Below are 26,308 nucleotides of genomic sequence, written 5' to 3'. Positions count from 1 at the left end.
ACAAATAAATACATTTAGAAATATGAATTTTGTGTAATAAACAGAGAAAAAAATAGACAAAAATCAAAATTGTTTTATAATTTGAATTTCTTTCTCAAACATAAAGCGGTATGTCAGGCTCTAGCGGATAACGCTTTGTCTTTTTTTTAATCTTAAAGTCACACTCTTTTTATCCTTGCATACTAGTGTGTTAGTTGAGATCCCCACTTTTCCGTACTATTCTTTGCCCTACTTGAGCTGGTCCTATTAATCAAGCCAACTTAATTGTTAGCTTCCATTTTCAAATTCATTTACATTTACAGAACTTTTGCATTTTTAAATTTTACATTTATCTTTTTATGTATGTATACTTTATTGATGTACTAATGTTATTATTTTTGTTTTTAAAGTTAGTTGACCCACTGAGTAGGTGCCGCTGACCCGGTTTAAAAATCACTGCTCTAAAGACAGTATTTTTTGACTGTCAGGCACTGCTGGGGTTAAGTCGGGACTTGCGTTTGGATGTTAGCAGTTGCTGGAAACAGCTCATATATCACACTGCACATAGCTTAGGGTCTGTAGCACAGGCAGCACTGAGACCACGGGAGCATAACCTGTTAAAAGGTCTAACATTGCTTCTGTTATCACTTGACAGTGATTGATGAACTGCAGTTCTTGGAAATGGTTTTTAATCAATGTTGCAGAAAGGAAAGGTGTCCATTGGAAGGAACTCGGGCTGCATATGTTTTAAGAAAAAAAGGATCTTTCCTGAGTACAACACTAGATTTCTATGACTCACCTACAGGCTTCATAGTTAAACGGCAGAATGTGACCAGGCTACTTACATACATTTTCTCATTTTACCAGGAATCAATAAGTTCTCACGATTCTGGTGAAGGGAATTGGATGGCAGTGGAATCAACCAACCTTTAAAAAGCCAGCACATTCAGGAAATGATGGAAGCAAAAGGCTTGACCTGGAAGATGCACGGAGAGAGGCCCTCCCTAAGAAGATTTTCACAGTGTGCAGAACGCTCATACAAGCTTGACGCCATTGGACCTAGGGGAGCTAACTTTCAAATTACCCCACGGATGCTGAGGTATAAGGCACAGCCTTATACCTCAGCACCTTAGGGTGTTATTCGAAGGGCGGCAGAAGTGTTAGACCTACAGCTTTCTACAATGGACGTGAAGACTAATGTTTTCACTGCGCTACTTCAGCCTGGTCAGGCCCCTACAAAACCTCTATTGCCTTCTACTAAGGTCCTCATGAATACTCTTTTGTGCACTGGGGAAAAAACATATTCAGGTCCACCTGGTAATATAGGCAGGTCGCTTGACGCCATCATCCTGCACTGGGCAACCCACCCTTTCTTACACAACATCAGACACCAGAGTTTGGTGGTACATGCATCTCCTAGTAAAATCATTCCCAACTTATTCACTACCCCCTGCCAGATCATGAATCACAATGAATAGAGATATTTGGCAAGTAGGTCTCCTCCTCTTTGAGCGTTGCTCTGAGGTCAGTGAACACCAGCTGTCTCTCCTAGGCCTCTACTCTCATACCTTTTGGGACAGAGTGGCACAGGTTAACTAGCTGTTCCAGATGACCTTCAGGCATTCCGCACTCAACCTATTCAGGGTAGTTGCGATGCAACACAATTTGTAATTGTTCTGGCTTGCACACAAGCGCATGCATAGGTAGAGCAATGAGTACCAGTGTGGCACTTCATGCCAGGCCTTTATCTACAAGCTTCTCCCAGATGTCCAAGCATCCCTTATGCACATGCTGTTTGATGGCTTTCACTTCTTTGGCAACCAAGTGGATTCAGGTCTGGAATGGTTTAAGGAAAACAGTACCTTATCTCCTTCCTTGGGTCTTTCTGCCCCTACAAGACAGTTTCACCAACAGTTTGGTTAGGGTTTTCCTTTTCGCCGTCAGACCCCTCCAACAGTCTAACAAAGCAAGCTCCGTCACTTTTGCACTCCGGAAGATCATCAACAGTTCCTTCGAGGCTGCCACCTTCCCAGAGAGCTGGAAACACGCCGAGATCAACTCCCTCCTCAAGCAACCCAAGCGGACCCAAAGAACCTCAAGAACTTCTGGCCCATCTCCTTGTTCCCCTTCCCTGCAAAAGTCATAGAGAAAATTGTCAACAAACAACTGACACATTTCCTCGAGGAGAACAACACTCTGGATCCATCCCCATCTGGATTCCGCAACAACCACAGCACAGAAACGCACTCATCGCCACCACCGACGATATCAGAACCATACTTGACAATGGCGAAACCACGTGTCAGGATACTTCAATTCGATTTCCTCAGAAGCAGAAGATAACTCCTCAGTCCCGACCCGAGCTACTCACAACGAATATTAATCCTTCGTGCTGAGTACCCCGCAGGGGGAAAGGGTAATGGGATGGTAGAGAGTCTGCCACAGGGATGATGAACGCCAGTACTCAGTCTGCCTCTTCACATCTAAGATTGGATACAACACCTGCAAGAGTCACAGTCGCAATTACTAGGGACATACAACATCAGTTTTTCACTTTCTATTCTCAACACTTAATTCTCTTTAATTCTATTATTTCTTCACTCACCCTGAGTTCTCTGTAGCCTTGCTTCTCTCTATAAATGATAGCTCTTCTTAAAAAAATGCTTATTACTGATTCTGGAAGAACTTCTCAATCTTTGTTAGAGATTGGTTTTATGTTGCTATATATATATATATATATATATATATATTTGGTGATAATGCGTTCTTCAAATCAGCTGATGTTATTTAATTTCTCCTGTCTTATTGTGACTTCTGTCAATACTTGTATTTGTAAATGCTTGTTTATTACAGTTAGTTTCTCCTTCCTTACTTCGACATCTGTCGATAACTTGTAGTTGTAAATGCTTGTTTATTCAAGTTTGTTTCTCTTTTAAACTCTATTTTGGTTTATTACCATTGAATTTGTAAATGCTTATTTGTTAACAGTTCGTTTCTCCTTTAAACTTGGCCTTCGTTTATAACCTTGACATTTGTAGATACTTGCTCTTTTAAAGTTCGTTTTTTCTTTGACTTTAATATCTTAAACAAGAACCTTGTAAACATAAGGTTAATTCATACATTAACTCTGTAGCCTTGCCGACTTCCACGGGAACGGTCTACTATCAAACTCTTCGAATAAACCTTGACAATATTTATCAGTTTTCTGTAATATAATCTTCAAATGTAATTTTACCTCACAGGAGTTTCTGTTCTGAAGCGCGCTCTCTCTCCACACAGCTGATTCCCGTCAGACCTCAGTTGAAGTGCAAGGCTTCCAGCTGGAGAGCTCGTAACCTAGCAACCAACCGATTGCAAGACTAGAACTGTAACTAACCTTCAGGACTCACAGCGGCCATCTTGGATCTTCTCCTCTTGATTCTTCCTTTGAAATAAGCGCAAGATTACTCTGCAAACCTTCTTCCAGTTTGGGCTTTGCTGTCTCCACTGAGGATATCTCTTTGCTTTTCTCATGCACTTCTTTGATTTGACTTGGCAAGTTTGTGTGGTCATGACAGTACCCCCCCTCAAGGAACAGTTCTCCAATTTAGGTTTGCTTGGGTAGGTTCTATGAAAGTTTCTCACTAATCTTGAAGCATGTACATACTCGTGCGGCTCCCAGGATCGTTCCTCTGGACCATAACCTTTCCAATCAATTAGATAATAAAGCTGGCCATTACGGATTTTGGAATCTAAGATTTGATTGACCTCATACTCTTCTGCAGAGCTAATCTGGATAGGAATTGGAGGGGAGTTTTGACGTAAATTTGGAGGACTGTTCTTTAACAAGGAGACATGGAAAACAGGATGTATCTTTAGATGAGCTGGCAACTGCAATTTAACTGCCACTGGATTGATCATCTTGTCAACTTTGAATGGGCCTATAAATCGTGGCTGAAATTTGGGATTTCCTTTGAGACGTAAATGACGAGTGGATAGCCAAACTTTGTCTCCTTTCGAATAAATGGAGCTCTCTCTTCTTTTTCTATCAGCCTGAGTCTTATATGAGTCTTTTGCTTGAATGATGTTTTTTCTAGCCCTAACTAACGTGGTCTGCAAATCCCTCACCATCTCTTCTACTGCAGGCACTGAATCATCTTCTTTACCCAACATTACATTAGGATGTCTACCATGGTTCAGATAAAAGGGGGTGAACCCAGTGGTGGAATGAACAGCATTATTGTAAGCAAATTCAGCTGCCCACATCAACTTCGGGCCATTCCTTCTCTTTATCGAATAAATTGAGTCTTAAATACTGTTCTAACTCTTGATTCACTCTCTCTGTTTGCCCATCGGTTTCAGGATGGTAACTGGTAGAGTAACGAGAATCAATTCCTAATCTTTTACTAAAGGCCTTCCAAAAGCGAGAAACAAATTGGGACTCCCTGTCTGAAACTAGAATTTTTGGGATACAATGGGCGCGTACTATGTGTTGTGTAAACAACTGTGCAACCTGTGGGGCTCGAGGGATTTCTTTCAAAGGAATGAAATGCGCCATTTTAGTGAAAGTGTCTACAAAAACTAGGATAGTGTTAAAACCTTGGCTACTAGGGAGGTCCACTATAAGATCCATAGTAACAGTATGCCAGGCATGGGGTGCAGTGGGCAAAGGTCTTAACAGACCTTGTGAAGCTGTTCTATTTGATTTCCCTCTTTGACATTTGTCACAAGTTGACACATATTGTCTTATCTGAGTTTTCATTTTTGGCCACCAAAATTCTCGTTGTATTAGATTTTGAGTCTTTTGAATTCCTTTGTGTCCAGCCAATTGATCGTCATGATAAGCCTGAAGAATTTTTTCTTGCAGCTCCACAGTCGGAACATACAGTGCACCTTTAAAGTATGGCAAACCTTTTTTGATTTCTCTTCCTTGGCCTTCTTTGGACCACTTCAGCATTCCTTCGAATGTTAAGTTTTCTTGAATTTCTTTGGTTAAATTTTCATACAATATGGCAGATATGAACTTCTCTTGTGGAATAATCAATTATTTTTCTGGAGGCTCTTTAACTGCACAGGTATCAATTCGAGATAGAGCATCTGCCTTCTTATTTACTTTTCCTGGTCTGAAAGTGATAACAAAATCAAAGTCTGCAAAATATAGGGACCAACACAGTTGTCTAGCTGTTAGAGTTCGAGCTGATTTTAAAAACTGTAAATTTCGGTGGTCCGTGTAAACGGTCACTTTATGCTTAGCTCCCAAAATGTAATGCCTCCACTCACGAAAAGTTTCTTTGACTGCCAATAGCTCCTTATCCGCAATTGAATAATTTATCTCTGGTGGTGTTAATTTTCGAGAGAAATAGGCCACTGATTGTAATTGGCCTGTATCTTTATGACACTGGGAAAGGATACCTCCTATGGCAACATCTGAAGCATCTGCCTCCACATAATATGGCTCATCTGGATTGGGGTGGAGCAAGATTGGAGCTGAGACGAAGGAATTCTTCAAAAAATTAAAAGCATTTTCAGCTTCTTTTGTCCACTCAAACTTCACTCCTTTCTTCAACAATCGAGTAATGGGTGTAACTGTTTGAGAAAAATTGGATATGAATCTTCGATAAAAATTAGCGAACCCCAAGAAACTCTGGATCTCTTTGACATTGCAAGGAGAAGGCCAATGTTGCACTGTCTTTATCTTGGCAGGATCCATACTAACTCCTTCTGGTGACAAAATGAATCCTAAGAACTCAACTCGTTCCACATGAAATGCACACTTCTCCAATTTTACATAGAGATGGTTTTCTTGCAACCTTGTGAGGATGGATCGAACATGGGAAATGTGCTCCTGTAGATTGTCGGAAAAGATTAAAATGTCATCTATATAAACCATGGCAATCCGGTCGAGGAATTCTCGTAATATATCATTAACGAAATGCTGGAAGGCAGCGGGAGCATTGCATAACCCATAAAGCATCACTTGATATTCAAATAATCCGTATCGAGTCCGAAAAGCGGTTTTCCATTCATCCCCTGAAGCCACTCGAATCAAATGATATGCTCCTCGCAGGTCCAATTTGGTGTAGAGTCTAGCATTCTTTACTTGATCTAATAAAACTGACACTAAAGGCAGTGGGTATCGATTCTTGATGGTAGCATGATTGAGGGCTCGATAATCAATGCAAGTTCGAAGACTCCCATCCTTCTTTGGTATGAAAAATAGTGGGGATGACACTGGAGATTCAGAAGGACGAATAAAACCATTAGCAAGATATTGATCCAAATACTCCTTTAAATGTTGATTCTCTGCTTCGGTCAATGCGTATATTCTGCTACATGGCAATATCGCACCTGGCTCCAGTTCAATTTTGCAGTCGTAGGGTCGATGTGGTGGCAATTTCTCAGCCTCCTTTTCATCAAAAACGGCGACTAAATCCTCATATTCTTTTGGGATTTCTGCTGTCTTTAGTGCACAGATCATTGAAGAGTGTGATGATAAACAGGCCGCTTGGGACTTGGTGGACACTTCCACTCCATCATGAAAGCAATTCTCTTTGCAGTAAGAGGAATTCATCTTGATCGTTCTTTTGCTCCAATCAATTTGTGGATTATGTTCTGTAAGCCAGGGCAGACCCAAAATGAGTTGAAATTGTGGAGCATCTATCAAATTAAAGATTATCTGCTCCTGATGTCCACCAAAACCTTGCATCTGAATTGGTTCGGTCTCATGGGAAATGGGTCCTGAAGAAAGATTGGTTCCATCCACAGCTCTTACTACTTCCAAAGTAGATTTCTTGATAAATCGAATACCCATTTTACTAGCGTATTTGATATCACAGAAGTTGCCCGTAGCTCCAGAGTCTATCATAACTGAGATCCCTTGAATTTCCTTCTCAAGGGTCTTAACTGATACTGTTTGTACCAAATGTGGCGCTGCGGTTTGTAAGGTATTCGCCACTCGTTGATCTAAAGGAGTTGTCTTGGGTTCTGCTTTCATCAGGGCAACTCCCTCTACTGATGAAGCTGGCCTTTTCCCGACTGAAGAGCTTTGGGTTTCTTGGGACAGTTTTTAACAAAATGCCCAGATGCACCGCAATATAAACATAGTTGATTCACTCTTCTTTTCTCTTTTTCTTCCTTAGATAAAGGACCTCGGATGGAACCAATTTGCATTGGTTCTTCTATCGTTATCCCTTCTCCGGCTCTCGTATGATCATTTCTTACACGATCAATTCTCGGGGGAAATGGTCGATACTCTCTTCTCTTTTCTGCTCTTCGTTCAGTTAACCGGTGGTCAATCTGTAACACAAGATCAATTAACTCCGAAATTTCGGTGGGTCTATTTGGAACTTGTGCTAAGGCATCTTTCAATTCATCTCTCAGTCCACGATAAAATATGGCGGCTCTTTTTGACTCCGGCCAGGCAGTCTCTACAATGAGTTTATTGTAATGAGCCAGATAGGCTACTAGATCTTTATTACCTTGCCTGATTTCCAGTAGTTCATTGTCAGTGGCTTGAGGTGCAGTTCGCCGATCAAATATTCTTAAGAACTCTTCCTTGAAATTTTGGAAATTATATAAAACAGGATCATTTCTGGAAATTATTGGCATGGACCATGCGGCCGCATCTCCTGTCAGATAAGACAATATAAATGCCACTTTGGACTGGTCTTCGGAAAAAATGACTGGTCTAAATAAAAAATGCAATGAGCATTGGGTCAGAAAAATCGGCGCCTTATTTGGATCCCCACCGAAGCGCTCGGGTTGAGCCAAAGGAATAATAGGGGAAACCGCATGAATTACTTGAGTGGATATACCTGCAGACTGTGAAGGGCTAGGGATTTGTGAAAACACCGATTCATTTGATTTAGCGGTGTTCCCTAACTCATTTATTCGCTGTTTTATTTGGACTGTTTCTTCTATGGTGTTATTTAATTGTTTCTGTAACCCTTCCAAAACGGTGGCTAATGCTTTTATATCAATTCCTTCTGCCATTCTGCTCAGGAGGGAATCTGTTTTTTCCCTAAAATTAGGGTGAAGGCACTTCAATCTGTCAGGATACTTCAATTCGATTTCCTCAGAAGCAGAAGATGACTCCTCAGTCCCGACCCGAGCTACTCACAACGAATATTAATCCTTCGTGCTGAGTACCCCGGAGGGGGAAAGGGTAATGGGATGGTAGAGAGACTGCCACAGAGATGATGAACGCCAGTACTCAGTCTGCCTCTTCACATCTAAGATTGGATACAGCACCTGCAAGAGTCACAGTCGCAATTACTAGGGACATACAACATCAGTTTTTCACCTTCTATTCTCAACACTTAATTCTCTTTAATTCTATTATTTCTTCACTCACCCTGAGTTCTCTGTAGCCTTGCTTCTCTCTATAAATGATAGCTCTTCTTAAAAAAATGCTTATTACTGATTCTGGAAGAACTTCTCAACCTTTGTTAGAGATTGGTTTTATGTTGCTATATATATATATATATATATATATATATATAGTTGGTGATAATGCGTTCTTCAAATCAGCTGATGTTATTTAATTTCTCCTGTCTTATTGTGACTTCTGTCAATACTTGTATTTGTAAATGCTTGTTTATTAAAGTTTGTTTCTCCTTCCTTACTTCGACATTTGTTGATAACTTGTATTTGTAAATGCTTGTTTATTACAGTTAGTTTCTCCTTCCTTACTTCGACATCTGTCGATAACTTGTAGTTGTAAATGCTTGTTTATTTATGTTTGTTTCTCTTTTAAACTCTATTTTGGTTTATTACCATTGAATTTGTAAATGCTTATTTGTTAACAGTTGGTTTCTCCTTTAAACTTGGCCTTTGTTTATAACCTTGACATTTGTAGATACTTGCTCTTTTAAAGTTCGTTTTTTCTTTGACTTTAATATCTTAAACAAGAACCTTGTATACATAAGGTTAATTCATACATTAACTCTGTAGCCTTGCCGACTTCCACTGGAACGGTCTACTATCAAACTCTTCGAATAAACCTTGACAATATTTATCAGTTTTCTGTAATATAATCTTCAAATGTAATTTTACCTCACAGGAGTTTCTGTTCTGAAGCGTGCTCTCTCTCCACACAGCTGATTCCTGTCAGACCTCAGTTGAAGTGCAAGGCTTCCAGCTGGAGAGCTCGTAACCTAGCAACCAACCGATTGCAAGACTAGAACTGTAACTAACCTTCAGGACTCACAGCGGCCATCTTGGATCTTCTCTTTTTGATTCTTCCTTTGAAATAAGCGCAATATTACTCTGCAAACCTTCTTCCAGTTTGGGCTTTGCTGTCTCCACTGAGGATATCTCTTTGCTTTTCTCATGCACTTCTTTGATTTGACTTGGCAATTTTGTTTGGTCATGACACCACGGCCCTCATCCTCCTGGACCTCTTAGCTGCGTTCAACACTGTCTGCCACCACACCTTACGCACACGCCTCAACGACGCAGGGATCCACAACAGAGCCCTGGACTGGATCACCTCCTTCCTCACCGGCAAAACTCAGAGTCTGCCTTCCTCCATTCCGCTCTGAAGCCACCAAAATCATATGCGGCGTACCCCAGGGATCGTCCCTTAGCCCGACCCTCTTTAACATCTATATGGCTCCGCTCGCAAACATCGCCCAATCTCACTACCTCAACATCGCCTCATACGCTGATGACACCCAGCTGATCCTCTCCCTCACCAAGGACCCCGCCATCGCCAAAACCAACCTCCACAAAGGAATGAAGGCCATCGCCAAATGGATGAAGAGCAGCTGCTTGAAACTGAATTCTGACAAAATAGACGTCCTCAACTTCCGCTCCACCCCCTCCGCATGGGACAACTCCTGGTGGCCTGCCACACTGGGAACCGCACCAACACACACCGACTGCGCCCACAATCTGGGATTCATCCTGGACTCATCACTATCAATGACCTAGCAATTCAACGCCATCTCTTCTTCCTGCTTCAACACCCTCCGCATGCTTCCGAAGATCTACAAATGGATCCGCATTGAAACCAGAAGGACGGTCACCCAGGCCCTCGTAAGCAGCAAACTGGACTACGACAATGCCCTCTATGCAGGAAGCACGGCCAAGCTCCAGAAAAGACTGCAACACAAACAGAACGTCTCTGCATACCTCATCCTGGACATCCCCCGTCACCGCCACATCGCAGCCCACCTGAGAGACCTACCCTGGCTCCCCTCAACAAGAGAATCACGTTCAAACTCCTCACCCGTGCTCACAAGGCACTTCACAACACTGGACCAGAATACCTCAACAGACGGTTCTCCTTGTACACCCCGACCCGACAGCTTCGCTCCGCCAACCTTGCCCTCGCCACCGTCCCACACATCCACAGAACAACCTCCGGTGGCAGATCATACTCCCATCTCGCCGCCAAGATGTGGAACACTCTTCCCACCCACCTGCGATGGACACAGAACCTACTTACCTTGAGGAGACACATGAAGACATGGCTGTTCAAGCAGTAGCAGCCCCCTCCCCCCCTCAGCGCCCTGAGGCCCATATGGGTGAGTAGTGTGCTTTACAAATACTCTAATTGATTGATTGATTAACAAGCCTTTCAGCCTTTTCGTGACCTTGGCCATTGGTCAAGGCCGCAGTTCTCAAAGACAATGGATAGGACAGTACGGACAACATGTAGCTCAGTCCCCTGCCTCTCCATCTGCAGTTGCAAAATGGATTTAGTGTCTCCTTGTCAAGGCACAGTCACCCGGTCAGAAATGAGAAGGCTGTGTAGAACTGGAGTATCTCCTGTTAGATCATTCTCTGCATCAAGATATGCTACAACTTGGTCAAAAAGAAGCCTCCAGAAGGACTACAAACTCATTCCAACAGCTCCAAAGTTGCTACCACTGCATCGGTACTTGGAGTTTCTGTCCTGGACATCTGCCAGGCGGCTACTTGGGTGTCACTTCGCATGTTAATAAACCACTAGATTGGCCAAGATGGGCATGTCGCCTGCTTGGTTCTACAGGACTTTTTGGTTTGAGATAATTTACAGAACCACCTCCTAATAGTTACTGCCTTAGTGTCTATTCAAAAGAAAACTTTGTTACAAGCCTCTATCAGAAGAAAATATTTACTTACCTTCTGTAGCACTACTTCTGGTAGAGACTCTGTATAACTGTAGATTCATCACCATTCTTCTCATGCTTCCTGTTCAGTCAGTTGGGCTTCATCCATTAATAAGATTCCAAGTCTAGGAATCTGAACATGGGTCGAAGCCAATTTGGTGTTGGGACTCTCTGTCTGTGGGTGCAGAAAGCCTTGATAGCAAATGATGTTAGCACATGGGCATCACGTCTGTACACGCCCCAGACATCATTTCTGGAGTGAAATAGAATCAGTAGGGAGCCTCAGGTCACCACACACCGGCGTGCTGAGGTAGTGCTAAAACTAGTTTCCAGGTCCAGTCTGGCACCTGGTGAATTTTCAGAAAGTTGGGAATCTGCAGTTAGATAGATTCTCTACTGGAGATAGGGTTACCAAATGAAAGTAGCTTGTTTGCAGTAAAAAGATGGGTGAGAGCACACTGCCTCACATCCCAGCACTCAATTTGCCCCATTCAACATGGTAAATGCAGTGCATGATAACACTTACTTCAGTAGTAGTCTTTAATTTTTCACCCTTGTTGGTGCAGCCTCGGCTGTGTAACTCTAGACCTGTGTTTCTGGATTCATTCGTTTGTCAGTAAATAGCAGAAAGTTGTTTTGCATGAATAGAATTACACAGTGCAGGCTGCTCTTACAATTAAAGACTTCTACTGAAGTAAGTGTTATCTTATTATGCACTGCATTTACCATGATGCACTGTGGCAAATTGAGCGCTGGGATGTGAGTCCGCGTACTCCCACCCACCTTCAACTTGTTCACCATGTCTGTTCAAGCATAGGCTGCACATAATAAGCGGTGATCAGCCTTCCACCAGAATAGCATGTCTTCCTGTCTCTTTATCAGGCGGAGTCCGAATGCCATTCTGAATGACCTGGTAGGGATTTTTACCTTCTCATCCCCAGGTGCAGCCAAGATCACCCTACACTGGTCCTTTCTTCAGTGCTACTGAAGCAGGATTGCATCAGAGACCGTCCAGGCATCACCAGAGTAGAAACACTACAGCACTTGTGTTCCACTTTCAGAATCTCACAGCAACGGCTCCTCTGCAATTGCGGAGGAGCATCGCCCCACTGGCTCAGAGCCAGCAGCTGAAAAATAAAACAATATTTCACTGTTATTTTATTTTTCAGCTGCTGGCAGAGCCAGCATATGCAGAGAGGACGGAGCCAGGCCATGGGAGGGGAGAGAGGAGGAGTGGAGTAGTGGTGTACACTTAAGTGCTCAAGTCAGTTTGGCCAGCCGTTCTAGGCCAGCCAAACAGACATGCACAGTTAAGTATCTCCAACCCAGCTGTGTAGCACAGCTGGGTTGGAGAAACAGCAGACTCCCTGTGCCTGAGCGAGCAGTAAACCAGCACGTGCAGGGATTGCCCAGGGAGTCTCCTATGCTGTCCTATGGACTGCTAGGACCAGAAAGCGGAGGAGTGCGAGGTGTCTGGCAGCTCCAGGTAAGTGTTTTATTATTTTATTATTTTTCCCACCGCGCATACGCTCCCCCGTCCGCTCCCCCTGTGCTCCCCCCAACACCCCTTACATACCAACCCACCCACCCCTCCACTTTTAATTTGTGCCGACCTGCACTGGAATCTCATTATTTTTTGGGTCGGAAGGCACATATTTGGCAGGGTTATTCCACAATTATTGGTGGAAAATAAAGATGTGGATACTCGTTTCTGTTATGCCATCTTATCACACACCCAAGCTGATTCATTGCTAAATGAGAGGAATTACTCGTACAACTACCCTTTATAGATTCATACTATGAGAAGGAATTATGATGTTTTCCTTTGACTCCCAATTTCTCTTTAATTCACACATGGATGTTGCATACTTCCTTCATTAACTTTGTAATGTTTGTCTTTCTAGGAATCTGGTTACAATGGCTGGTAATACTTTTGTGTTTGGTTACCGCTTAGTAAATAAAAGGTTTGAAAAAGCGACATTCTTACTACTTAATTAAGTAACTTTGTAACTACTTAATTAAGTAACTTTAAATTCATCATATGTTGTTTTTGTATGCCCAGCTACTGCATATCCATAAAAGCTACTAAACTACATACTTTAACTTTGAAACTGTGAATGACCGTTTTTATTTTTAATTATTTTGCAAGTTGCTTATCGAACATGAAGAAGTTGCATTTAATATTTCATGTTTGAAAATATTTTTTCAGGATCTCATTGATCGGCTTATCATTATAAATTCTGAAGCAAAAATTCACTCCTTATTCAACTTTGAACAATCACATATCTTTGGCCTGAGGTAAAACGCTAAACATCCCTTATACTTTTATAAATTGTATGTTATTTTTCTGCATTTGAATGCTTATATGTAGTAGATGTGTAGAACTATCCATGAGATAAAATATTACATCTGTTACAGAAGCTTATCAAAATTTATGATTATGATTTGTGTGACTCCAGTGGCCTCATTCTGAGTGCTGTGGTAAGTGTAAAATGTGCTATATATGAGGTTTTCACCAAAATTGCTATGTTTGTTTTGTTAAAGTTGACATTTTCTCGAGGCACTTTCTACTGGAACTTATGCTGGCAAAGTTGTGCAATGAAGAATATACAAGGCACAAAATGTGTAGCCACAAGTAATGCTTCAAGCACAACAGGTGCTGCCTCAGCAAAATTATCAAATGCTCCCAACAGTGACTTCACATCAAAGTGAATAGGGAAGTGTATTTGTTAGGGGAGGAAATCCCTTTCAGATGAATCATATGGGACGATATACACAATGAGGGTGCCCACAGGGAGTTTCTGTATTGTAAGTAGCACACAGATAAGGAACCCACTTTGATGGTAACTATCTGTTGGAAAATGGGTTATTGGTAAGGGCAAGTAAGTACCTACACTTAGCAATAGGCCACTAAACTCCACTTAGGTCCAGTTAGGTCTCAGTAAATTAAATCCAGCTCAACCCTTGGTAGCTTGGCAACGAGCGACAAGGCTTAACTTAGGAGACAAAGCGTAAAGCATTCAGATATCACAAAACAGTAAATAAATAAAACACAGGAAACAGTTTAAAAATCCAAAATCAATTTATAAAAATAGATTATATTTTTATCTTTAAAGTGACACCAAAACGAATGAAATCGGATAAGGGGAACCGGAGATATGAATTTTTAAAGAATTAATGCTTTCTAGCGCATAGAAGCAACAAGCGCTCAAAGGGTTCAAAAAGGTCACACTGGAAATGAACAAAGTCCAGAGTTCAGGCCACCCACGAGGTAACACTGCCACACTTACTTTCAGAAGTGTTTGATTCAGGAAAGTGGTCCAAAGCACTAGCCAAGGGTTCAGAGGCTCTGGTGTGCCTCTTGGGGTCTGGGACGACAACTCCCACAATGCACCTCTTCAACTATGGAGTTGTCCATACGTCTCCAAACTTCTGGATCTTCTTCCAGAGGTCCTTTTTGTGTCTATGAAGTGAAGTGTCCACAACTTGATCCAAGGTTCCAGAAGCTCTGATTTGCTCCTTGGGAGTTGGGACTACAATTCCCAGAATGCACCTGGTCAGAATCCTCAAATGGCCACTGGACGCTGGTCAGCTGGGCTCTGCTTTCACGACTTGATGCAGGGTACTCTGGGCAGCTCCTTTGTACCTGTAGCAAGCAGGGAGTCCCTTCTTGAAGCAGTAGAAGACAGGTAAAGTCCTTTTAGTGGTGAAGCCCAAGTGTGCAGGTGGTGCAGTCCTCCAGAGTGCAGTGTTCAGGTGCAGGTCAGGGGTCCAGCAGGGAAGTCCTTCTTCTCCTGTAGTTCTTCCTTGTTGGAATCTGATAGGGATCTGGTAGGGAACTGAGGTGTGGATGCAGGTCTGCCAGTTTCATCCTTGCTCCTGGGTGAAAAACAGGAGGGTCCTGGTTCTCCAATCAGGGGCTGGGTCCTTCCCCCTTTGATGACCACTTCCTGGGAAGTGTGGCAAAAATCAATCCCAGGAGGCAACATTCCTAAAAAATCCATCATGGCTGAAAGTGATTTTTGGAGGTTACATCTGGTTGAGCCCACCCACTGGTGTGGCTAAAAATCATAAACACACCTCTCTCCTGCCCTCTCCTAATCTAATCAAGGGGGCACCTAGTTGTCTGGGGTTGCAGGATGTGGAGGTGTTGCTTGGTTGCTCCAAATGTCCTTCTCTGCCTTTGAAGACCAGTTTGGCAGCACTCCCCCTTCCCGCCTCACCATCTGCTGAGGGGAGATCCCCTCCCACAGGCACATCTCTTTGTGTGAATCCAGATCACTTCACACCTCATCAAGGCAGCCTGGCCAGGCTGCCAGAGGCTGGCCAATCAGAGCACAGCAGCAAAAACAATGCAGGGCTGAAGTTGGCAACTTTTCAGGTAAAGTTTAAAACTCTTTACCTGAAAAAGTTATATTAAATCCAACAACTGGAAGTTGTGGGATTTATTATAACAATTAATTTGATACCAAACTCTTCCATCTGTCACTTAAGGGGACTTTTAAAATTAAAATAAAGTCTTCCCATTCTAGCCTATGCAGTCCATTCACTACAATGAGGGAAAAACGAATTTGGCTGTTTTTACCTCACCAGGGCTTATAAAACTATTTTTATAAGGTTCCTGCTTATAGTTACATGGCACCCAGCCCTAGGGGCACATAGGACACACCTTAGGGGTGACTTATATGTACAAATAATGTAGTTTAAGACTTTGGAACTACCTTTAATTTCAAAGTCGAATTTGCATATAACTTTAATTTAAAAGCAGCCAGCAAGGCAGGCCTGCCTTTAAAATGACCCTGGGCACCTCAGCAGTGCACCTATGGGTGCACTACCTATGCTGGTGTCCCTATACCTGCATGCCCTACCATATAATAGGGACTTATAGGTAGGTTGACTTAGCCAATTATAATTAGCCTAATTTGCATACTGATTTTAGACAGAGCACAGGCCTGGGACTGGTTAGCAGTACCCAGGGCACCATCAGAGTCAGGAAAACACCAGCAAAAAGTGGAAATTGGGGGAAAAAAGTTAGGGGGGCTCTGCAATCAGCCCTGTTCTCTCACACTATCAATGATAAAAGGTATGAATTCCTTATAGATACAGGAGTAACTAGGTTGTGTATTAGAGAGTGAGACCTTCCAGTCTCTAATAGACCAATGGACATGCAAGAATTCTCTGGGGCAGTAATGAGAGTCATGCTAATAGAGTATTTGTTAAACACTAAAACACCGTAGGCAAAATGCATATCGCCTCAGTAAGTCTTAATGTCAAGCAGAATGCAGCCCTGCTAAAGAATACCACAGTATAAAAATAATTGTTAGATGAGCTAAAAAGGATCATTAGTTAAATTAAAAACAATAATAGCAAGGCATCAAATTGATTGAGCCAAACCAAAACAGTTCTGATGACACTACTCAAAAAGCTTTTTGGATGTGTTTTAAGGCAGAAGAGGCCAGAACAAATTCTTCTCACCACACAGACAGACATCAGATGCACTAACCATCAGGATCAGTTACATCATCCAATCTGAAGAGAATACCACCACCCACAGCTATATCACTATTAGACATCAACATCACAGACATAAGCACAGGTATCAGAACCCTTTAAGGACTGAAGAGTTACTTTTGAAAAGATCTCTGTGACATCTTTGAGTTTGGTAACAGTATCATTGTTTTGATTTAAGGCAACTGTAAAAATTGACTGAGCTAGACCCAGTGGTCTGCCTTCTTTCCCAGTTCTTGGGGACAAATTGGACATAGGTCTACCAGGTACTGATGCAGTTTTTTCAGAAACACAGTTACTTAACAGATGCTTGTAATTATATTTTTTGTTTTGACCACTGACTCCACGTTGCACTTAACCTAGCAGCACACCATCACATTAGTGACCACCAGCTTCATTTTGCCTATAGACTTTATTTTAGCATTAGCCACTGCCACGTCAAAAGCTGCAAGTATTTTTCCATGCCCATGTTATGCAACATGCTTTTATGCTTTTTTATTCTGCGTGTCTGCATGTTCTTTATCACCAAGGGCTTAGGCAGATAAGAATGTACTAGGATTATGTTTATGCTACAGCAGGGAACGGTTTGGTTTTGTGAGAGGGCACCTTGGGATCTTGGCCAATTCCGACGTGTTCTTTCAAAACTGACCTGAAGTAGCTAACATTTCTGGAAACAAATTGTGGAGCGAGTTTTATTTTGCTAGAAATCTCCTCTCTGGCTTGTTTAAGGTATATAAGAGATCCAGGATTGGCGGTGGAGCGATTCAGAGACCTCAATCAGGATTGAGACGTCAATGTCTGACACCTCCTGTGAGGGTAGATCTCTCTTTTTCTCCTGACAGCCAATCTTGGGGGTCTACGGCTTGAAGCTAGCGAGAGAAAGATGAAGGAGCAACTGTGCCCCATGGTGATGCATTTTTACTAATTATTTGCTTTGCATTCTGTATGAATATATATATATATATATATATATATATATGTATATATATATATATATATATATATATATACATACATATATATAGGTATTTGTATCTTTGAATATATATTTGCTGTTTATAGATTGAAGATTCTTCGTACATGTTTTAATTTCATTGTTGCGCACATTTTAAACGTGCACTTTCAGTTATACTGACCTTCCTTTATGAGAATCGCAGAGTGATTTATTAAATGTTTTTCCTAGACTAACAGTTGCATTCAAGAGATTTTTTTTAGTGTGTGTGTGTGTGTGTGTGTGTGTGTATTTCAGCTCGGTCATTAGTGAAGCAAAACAGTGCTCTTTCTTAATAAGATTATAAAGCCCATCATTTCCTTGTACCTGGTTCCCTTTTAACCAGCCACCCAGTGTTTTGACTGAAACGTCAACAAATCTACCCAAGATTGCCTAGAGGTTTTCCTAGTCTCCCAGAACCTGCTCCTGTACTCCTCAGTTGCGAGTCCTAATCCCTCAATCAGACTATCCTTCTTTCGGTCATAGGACTCAGCATCTACCCCGTTCAGTGTCAGGAGCCTATCCCGACACTTTCCAGAAAACAGCTCCCAGTGTAGAGAGCCCCAGTACTTTTGGTTGAGTTTCCTTATTTTTCAAGCCCTCTCAAAAGCTGTAAACCACTTGGTGATATCATCACCTTCTACATATTTGGGGACAGTCCCTTTGGGATCTTAGGGTCAAAAGCTTCTTCTTTCTCCCTATTTAAAATTCTGCTGCCACCAGAGAGGAGTCCTAGGCCCATCTCAGTACTTTCTTTCTCTACAGCTAAGGCTTTAGACTTTAATTCTATCCTATATGCTAGCTTGTGGAGTTCAGCATCTTCACTGTCTTTATCGTCTGGGGTACTATCAGAAGTGCTCCCAGTGGTGTTACTGTCAGTGGAGTTGTGGAGGGATTCATCATCCTCGTCCGCTTCCTCTTCCGCCTCATTCTCATCGGGGGGCTTCTGTGCTTGCCATGGCTCTATCATTTTATGCAAGCAGCTGCTGCAGGTGGGCTTTTGTAAGTTTAGACGCCATGGCGAGTTTCCATGCTTGGCGAGCGACTTAAGTTGGGCCAACTTGAGTTTTTGCTTGGGGCCCAGGTTGAGCTCCTGGGATGTACCTGCTGTCTCAGTCATGGTTGTAAAGTAGTTGGGATCTTTTTAGAAACTTAAGAAAATTCTGAGTACCCTTCTAAAAGATATAACTAACTAAAGTGTTATTAAATTCTAAACTGTTTGGACTGGGGGACTTACACAAGGCCCTACAGTAAATTTTAAACAATTAAAGAAAAATCAAAGACTGGAAAAAAAAATTCTAACTAAGGACATTTTGGATTCCTTAGTGGTATCACTTATTAACCGAGTGGTATAGTAAATGTCAAGTCTTGTACCCGAATGCTGCACCACCAGTGTAGGAATCTAGCTCTTTATATGAAATATCAACATGAGATATATCGTGCAGAGACTCAGGGATTCCCTTACTATTGAACAGGGGCTTGCTATAGCAATCCCAAGGTGCTCTTTTAGGGAGTAGTGTGGTTGAGCAGTCTTAGGCTTATAAAAGAGAAGTGTTAGACATCTGCAAATACACACGGTCAATAAATGAGACACACAACACCGCACTGCTGCGAAGCATGGCTCCACATTGGGGCATTTTAAACGGAGACGAGTATCGGATCGTCTCCTTATATGCAGATGATGCATTGATATATCTACGTAATTACGCCAAATCCCTCCCGGATCTACTGAACTTGCTGGACTCGTTTGGTGATCTCTCTGGTCTGTGAGTAAATTGGTCAAAGTCCTGGCTGTTCCCAATGCGATTAGTACCGGAGCCACAGCAAGCCCTGGCCCTGGCTTATAACTTACAGTGGTGCTACACCACTTTCAAATATCTAGGGATACATATATATCATGACGCCACGTATCTCAAGGAGGGGAACTTAGGACGGGCGATCAGATCAAGATCAGAGGCTCCTTATCCTTCTGGCATTAGCTCCCGCTGTCCCTGCTGGGGAGAATGGCAATTGCAAAAATGATTGTTCTCCCAAGACTACTATATTATTTCTCTGCCCTACCACTAACACTACCTCAGGCCTTTTTTGGGCCTCTGACCGGCCTGCTGGCCGACCTAGTGTGGGGTGGTGGGCGTCGACGGGTGGCCCTGAACAGGATTTATCTACCTTTGGAGCAGGGAGGACTGGGAGCTCCGCAGTATGAACTGCACTATGCAGCGGCGCAGATACATTGGATCATGCGCTTGGCCGAGGGACCCTCTCAGTCCAGAAGGTCGGATGGTTGGGGCACTCTTGGGCCAATCAAATATGTTGCGTTGGCTTCTGCGTCGGGCCTGTCCACCATGCCTGGTGAATAGTTTGATGAATGTGGCTGGCTGGGCCTGGCGCCGGTATGTAATGGGGGGGGGGGAATCGGTCCCCACCCTACTCACCCAGGATCCCCCCTGCTTGCCATTCCAGGCATAGGGAGGTTAGCAGGACAAAACGGACATGATGCCTGGTCCACGAAAGGTATACAGACAATAGGGGATATCTTTGAGGAGGGATGTTTTCTGACATACGAAGTGCTGGCAAATGCGTACGATTTGGGACAGGGCTGATTCATCTTGTGCGGGGCGCTGCATCAGCTGGTGCGTGGTACATGGGGAAACGGGAACATCGAGCCACAACGGCCCCTATATTACACGAATTGCTAACGAGAGCAGGCACGCAATCTGACATATCATGGATATATAAAACGCTACTTGCCTGCACAGAGGAGGCGCAGACACAGGCGAAGGCTAGATGGGATGCGGTTTTTCCCGCGCCATTGACCCAGCACTCCTGGAACACAGCACTTACCTCAACACGGGAGGTATCACGTAACTCTCGCTTTCGGTACACACAATTTAACTACCTAAACCAGACTTACTTATCCCCAAGTCGGCTCAAGCGCATGTTCCCGCAGTCCACCCCGGAATCCCCTAGATGTGGGGACCCAGATGCTAACTTCTTCCACATGATGTGGGAATGTCCCCCGGTGCTGCGCGCGTGGCATGATATCACCTTGCGGACTCTTGTGCCTGGTCGGGACTCTCTTTATCCCCTACTCCCGAATCCTGCATATTGGGGATTCACTTGCGACGCAGTGGAGGGAGGCAGGCACACCGGTGCGTAGACCTAGCGTTCATTTTATTTAAACGCCTATTAGCGACATAGTGGAAGTCACTGAGGGCACCATACACACATTGTTGGTCAAACGAATTGCTACATTGGGCTAAAGCAGAAGCACAAGTACTGCACTCCCTCCGCGACAGGGGGGTGATGGTCAAAGGGGCAGACACATGGGATTCTTTTGTTGCTCAACTGGAGAACCAAGATGACACCCGCCCGCCCTGAACTGTAACTTCTATGTTCATATATACACAAATCCACACATGGAAGGGGACATGGAATTACTGGGCTCGGGTTGGAATGTCTAGATTGTTGTTCTGATGCCGGGCTGGTCTGCTCCCACACGCTGCGTGATGGAAACAGTATCACTGATGTGGATGCACAGCCCAGGAGATCCCTACCCCAGAGCTGGCCCTAATTATGTGGACACGGGGGATGCACCTGCTGAGATGCTCTGTGTCTGGGGTTTCCTCTCGGCTGTCCCCGGGAGCTTCTTTCCCATTTCCTTTCCACTATGTATGGCTGTTTCTACCTCTGCTGTGCTCCTCCCACCTCCCTTCTTCTCCTCGATCCCATGACCCGTCTCTGGGTTCCTAGCGAGCAGTTCTGTCCTTCTCACACTTTTTACTTTTTTTTTCTTCTACTTGTAAGTTTTCAGTCAATAATTGTTCTATTTATGTGCAGTAGTTTATGACATGATGTTCTATTGATCTGGATACTGGCGTTATAACCGGCTGCATGTTTGAACTGTAGTGTAATATTCTGATAAATCTAATAAACAGATAAAAAAAAGATGATTTGGGACCGAGAAGCAAAGCTGTATGATGCTAAACACAAAGAGAAGCCACAGCTCTAGCACAAGTCCTGCACGCCAGGGCGTGGACCTGCTCCTACTCCTGCAAGAAGTTTTCTTCGCTGTCAAAGCCCTCTTGTAAGTCAAAGTCCAAATGAAAACACGAGAAAGTGTGGTGAGACTCACCCAATCCCACTACTCTATCTCTAAAGAGAAGACACAAGGGCACCAGGGTGTGGGTTGGTCTCCCACCTGATCTCTGATTGCAAAATTGATTCATCCCCTACGTGCCCCAAATTCCCCCGGCCGCTGGCTGCTGCGTGTTTTCCATCTTTCTTGGTGTGCCTTTGTGCCCCAAGGATTCATAGGGGACCTCAGTTGGACCCCCTTGGACTTATCATGTGCCCCGTGTCACCTGCGCTCGGGCACCCCAACCTGCATCGGTCCCTCTTTCAGTGCCAGTACCAATGCCGCAGAGGAGAATCCAGGGCTGGCTCTGATGTTGGACCCCTACCTGACTCGAACACAACCTCAACTGAGGTGGTGCACCAAACCTCCTGCAGCACAGCTGGTCACCATTCAACCTGATTCTGTACAACCACTACAGCAGATGCATCCGCAGAGGTTCTTGTATTTTTGTCTCTGATTCTGGCAAGGCTTCGCACCACCCAGTGGTGACGATAGCGATCAAGATGATTTACCTTCTCATTATGATGATGACACTTTTTACCTGGACTTACAAGAGGCCTATGGACTTGATACTTTCCCTGATACAGGGTTGAATTCATCTTTTTGACATCACACAGAACAGAATGTAACATTTGCTGTGGCACAGTGGCATCGGAAGATAAGGGAGAGCCCAGGCTGCTGCTAAAATAATGGCCTTAACACTGTTCCTTTGACAGTGTAGCTGATGTAGGAGATTACAATTTATCTCTAATTGGTACGTTGAAATCCTGAGCATTAATGGATTTGTTGAACTCATCATTGTGATTTCTACCACTATTCTTTGTCCTGGTGAAGACCCCGGTGAAGTAATTAGAACAGTTTGAAACGTCAACATATTGCACTGTTTTCTGCCATCTGTTTTGTACTTTACGTATGAGTTCTGTGCTACCAACAATGTATTGCTAGTCAACTGTGTATTATCCTTTGTAAATATTGTATGCACACCTTTATTACCATATATATCACAACTCTCTTGCACTATGCAGTTCTTTGAAGCAGCTATGTGGTTATTTGTGATTATGTTTACTGTCCTATCTGTGTAAAGAAATCAGAAATTGAATACATAACACAATGTGTCTGTAAAGGTTGTGACACGGGAGCACAGGCTTCAAGCTCTCTCCGAGGTAACCATTTGTTCTTGTTGTGGTAATTTGACAAGAAGGTGAGATTCTAGGCCTACAACTGTCCTCTGTTGATGTTAAGGCAACGACCTGTGCTCAAATTTTGCAGTGTGGTTGTCCAGGCTTCCACCAGCAAGAGGAACCCCAATTCCATTTCCTCCAAGTGCTGTGAATACAGTCTAAGAAGATTGAGGCATTTGGTAAACAATGTTTTCTTCAGCTAGCCTAACATTGATGTCACTCAGTGCAGTTTATTTATTGACCTGATATATGAATGCCCTCTGGGATATGGCCAATAAGATCTTGTCTGCGTTCACAGACAATTTTAGGGCCTCACTGGCAAATATGCAAAGTATTCATGATGTGGCAATATTCATGATTCATGCTGGCCTTGATACTACTGATTGCCTGCCACCTGAGATTGACACCAGTGTAGTGCTTTCCACCTTGCATGGATGTGTTCAACAGGTTTCTCCGGAGATGTATAGGCTTCTCATTTGGATATGCCTTTTGATGTCTTGCTCCTGTTTTGCAAGAAAGCTGATTCTGCCCTGGAACCTTTCAAGGAAAGTGGGGCTATGGTCTCTCTCTGGGTCTTTTCTGCCCCAGCCAAACAGTTTTCTGCCCAGTTAAGGAAAGTCTGAGGCTTCTCTAGCTGATTAGTGTGTAGGGAATGTCAGTCACCCTAGTCTCTGTTGCAGTCACCCTAGTCATTTAAAGGCTGGGGACTTTAGGCTGGCAGGCAGCTGTCAGATCACAAGGGTCACTAGTCCTCCCAGTCCCCTTCACCTGCAACAACAGCTTCCAAGCTGCTTCAGTTTCCCATTAGTGACGCATAACCACCCAGTGGGAGACAAGATCTAGCACTTTCCCCCATGGTGGTGATACATCATATCTGATAAATGGGGTCCTCCCAACCATTCAGCTTGCTGTGCCACATGCTTACTTTCCACCCAGCTGTACCTACCTCCCACTGCAGAGTAACTCAAGGAGCAGCTGTCCATTTTAATGCAAGAGGTGCGAGTTTTGCTCTCCAAAGAAGCTATCGAGAGGATTGTTACTCTCTGTATTTCCTTGTGCCAAAGAAGGATGGAGGCCTTCAGCCCATCTTACTTCTTCACACTCTGAATGCCTTTCTGTGGAAGGATAAATTCAAAATACTGGATTGGCCCATATCCTGTTGCCACTGGACTCGAGCGACTGAATGATATTCTTAGACTTGAAAGATGCGTATTTTCAAATACCCATCCTGCAGTCCCACAGACATTAGCTGTAGTGTCTTGTAGTTTTCCGAGCTTCCTTGCGATCACACCAGTTTGCCTCACATGTTAATGAAAGTGATGGCAGTCGCCCATCTTCAGAATTTGAGAATACCTGGATTCCCTTTCCTCAATGACTGGCTTTTGAAGGCAGGCTTGCACAGTCAGCCGTGGACCACCTCCGGACAATAGCAAACTTTCTGATATAATTTGGGTTCTTGATCATCAAACCAAAATCGTGCCTGACTCCTTTGCACAGGCTTTCCTATATACTGTACCCGTCACAACCTTCCCTCCGTTACAGCAAGTCCAAGACATTTGGACTATGATCCCAATTTTTTGTAGGGATTTTGTAGAAAGCTGGCCCTTTATGTGGTAAGTGAATACCGTGTAAAGGGTCTAGGGGTTCCCGAGTGAGTGGACACAGCTTGCTATGCAATCCCAAAGTGCTGTACTTAGGGTTAGTGTGGTCAAGCAGCCTTGGGCTTCTCACAAAGGAGTGCAAGACCTCTACAAATGCACACAAATAGTCAATAAATGAGACAGACGACTCATAAAGGAGATTCACACCAATTTATAGGAAAATAGGAAACTTCTTTATATATGTTTTGGCATCTGAGGAAAATCGTTCAGCTAAGTACGTTTTTAAATAGGAATTCTTTTCACTTTAAAAAGTGGACACAGTGCAGTTTCTGAGTTCTGCAATGTTATCCTATGGGAGGAAAAACAATTTTTGCAAACAGGAAGAGTACAGTGACTTACAAGACCAATCTCCTAGGGGTTAAGATGAGTAGTGGGCAAGGTTTAGGGCAGAACCCACAGTACACCCTCAGTTGCACGGGTGTGGCTGGGTGCAGAGTTAAAACAGCGTTGGATGCCCAATGCCTTCCTATGGAGATCGGTCACTGTGAAAAGAAGCTGCAGGCCGAGATTGGCCATCTTGTTTTGGGTGAGCCGTCGAGTGGACTCAGGTCTTGTTATACTCTGGGATGCAGGGACATTAGTGGTCCTCTTCTCCTCAGTTAGGGGCATCCGGGTGTGGAGTGTTCTTGGACCGCCGGGTGTCCGTTACCGGTGGTAGTGGAAGGGGCCCCACAGACAAGGCTGCAGGCGAGGACTGGGGAACCAGTCCAGGTGTACCAACATGTGGGCGCATGTCTCACAAGCATGGGGTATGCAGAGAACAGTAGTGGTCCTCTTCTCCTTGGTCTGACGTGTCCGGATGCAGAGGTGCAGTGGACCGTCAAGGTTACTGTCACCAGAGGCCACTGCGTTTGATGGGGGCTTGAACAAAGAAGCTGCAGGTGTCGGTGTGAAGGTCGCAGTGGCAATGGGGAAACCCATGATAACCTTCGCTTCTGGAGAGGCTGGGGACCAGGTTGGCACTGTTGGCCCACTTCAACACAGTCTGGGAGGCTTAGGTGCAGTGGTGCTGTCCAGCAGCGGTTTTGGCGGTCCGCAGTCCTCTTCAGTGGTTCTTGGGTACCTGCAAGAATGCTGGAGGGCAGCTCCACTACTCCACAGGAGTTCCTTGTGCTGGGGTCAAGGCTAGCAGTCTTCTCCAGTTTTTGGAAGTTTCAGCAGCTGGAGGACGAGGCATCTTTCTCGCAATTGTCCAAAGGCAGGCTAGCAGGGTTGGTGCTGAGCCCGTCACGGATCTTCATTTCTTGCCTTTTGCATCTCTGGATTGTCCATCTTCTTCAGGTCAGCAGGGATCTGATTCTGTGGTGCCAGGGGCTGACCCTAAATACTGAATTTAGGGGCATTAGCGGTGTGTAGGGTAGTAGCCAATGAGCTACTGCCCCTGGGATCACTACGCACCCTCTAGGGACTCAGTTTCTTCTAGGGGTAATAGACCCACAGGCATAACAGTAACCTCTCCTGAGCTGGCCCTTACTCTGGCAGTCTCGCCTGGGATATAGTGGTATGAGAGTACCAGCCTGTTATGCACAATGGTGTGACTGGCAGAGGGATCTCTCAGGGCAGACGCTGAGATTCCATTCACCAGTAAATGATGGAAGTATTTACTCCCCTCTGGAACCCCCAACTCACCTTTTGGGCACACTTTCCAGTTAAAGGCTATGAGGATCTCCTCATCCGAGGGGTCATCCTCTAAGGCTACAACGGCAACCACTGGGGGCACACTAGTCGGTTTGTTTTTAGGATAGGAAGTGTCCTTGGTCCGGTGCCCTGTCTGTTTA

General features: G+C 43.9%; 1 protein-coding gene across 3 annotated transcripts in view; it reads left to right on the top strand.

The window, feature by feature from the left end:
• The window catches only part of TBC1D32 (TBC1 domain family member 32), an 804,546-nt gene that overhangs the window by 379,519 nt on the left and 398,719 nt on the right, over positions 1 to 26,308 (top strand). For all 3 annotated transcript variants that reach the window (XM_069235394.1, XM_069235395.1, XM_069235396.1), the window contains one exon: positions 13,264 to 13,352. In XM_069235394.1, coding sequence (XP_069091495.1) covers positions 13,264 to 13,352 — 89 coding nt within the window. The remainder of the gene's footprint in view (positions 1 to 13,263; positions 13,353 to 26,308) is intronic.

This window comes from Pleurodeles waltl, chromosome 5 (genome assembly GCF_031143425.1).
Source record: "Pleurodeles waltl isolate 20211129_DDA chromosome 5, aPleWal1.hap1.20221129, whole genome shotgun sequence".
In the NCBI taxonomy this organism is placed as follows: domain Eukaryota; kingdom Metazoa; phylum Chordata; class Amphibia; order Caudata; family Salamandridae; genus Pleurodeles; species Pleurodeles waltl.
This window is presented reverse-complemented; position numbering and strand designations above follow the sequence as displayed.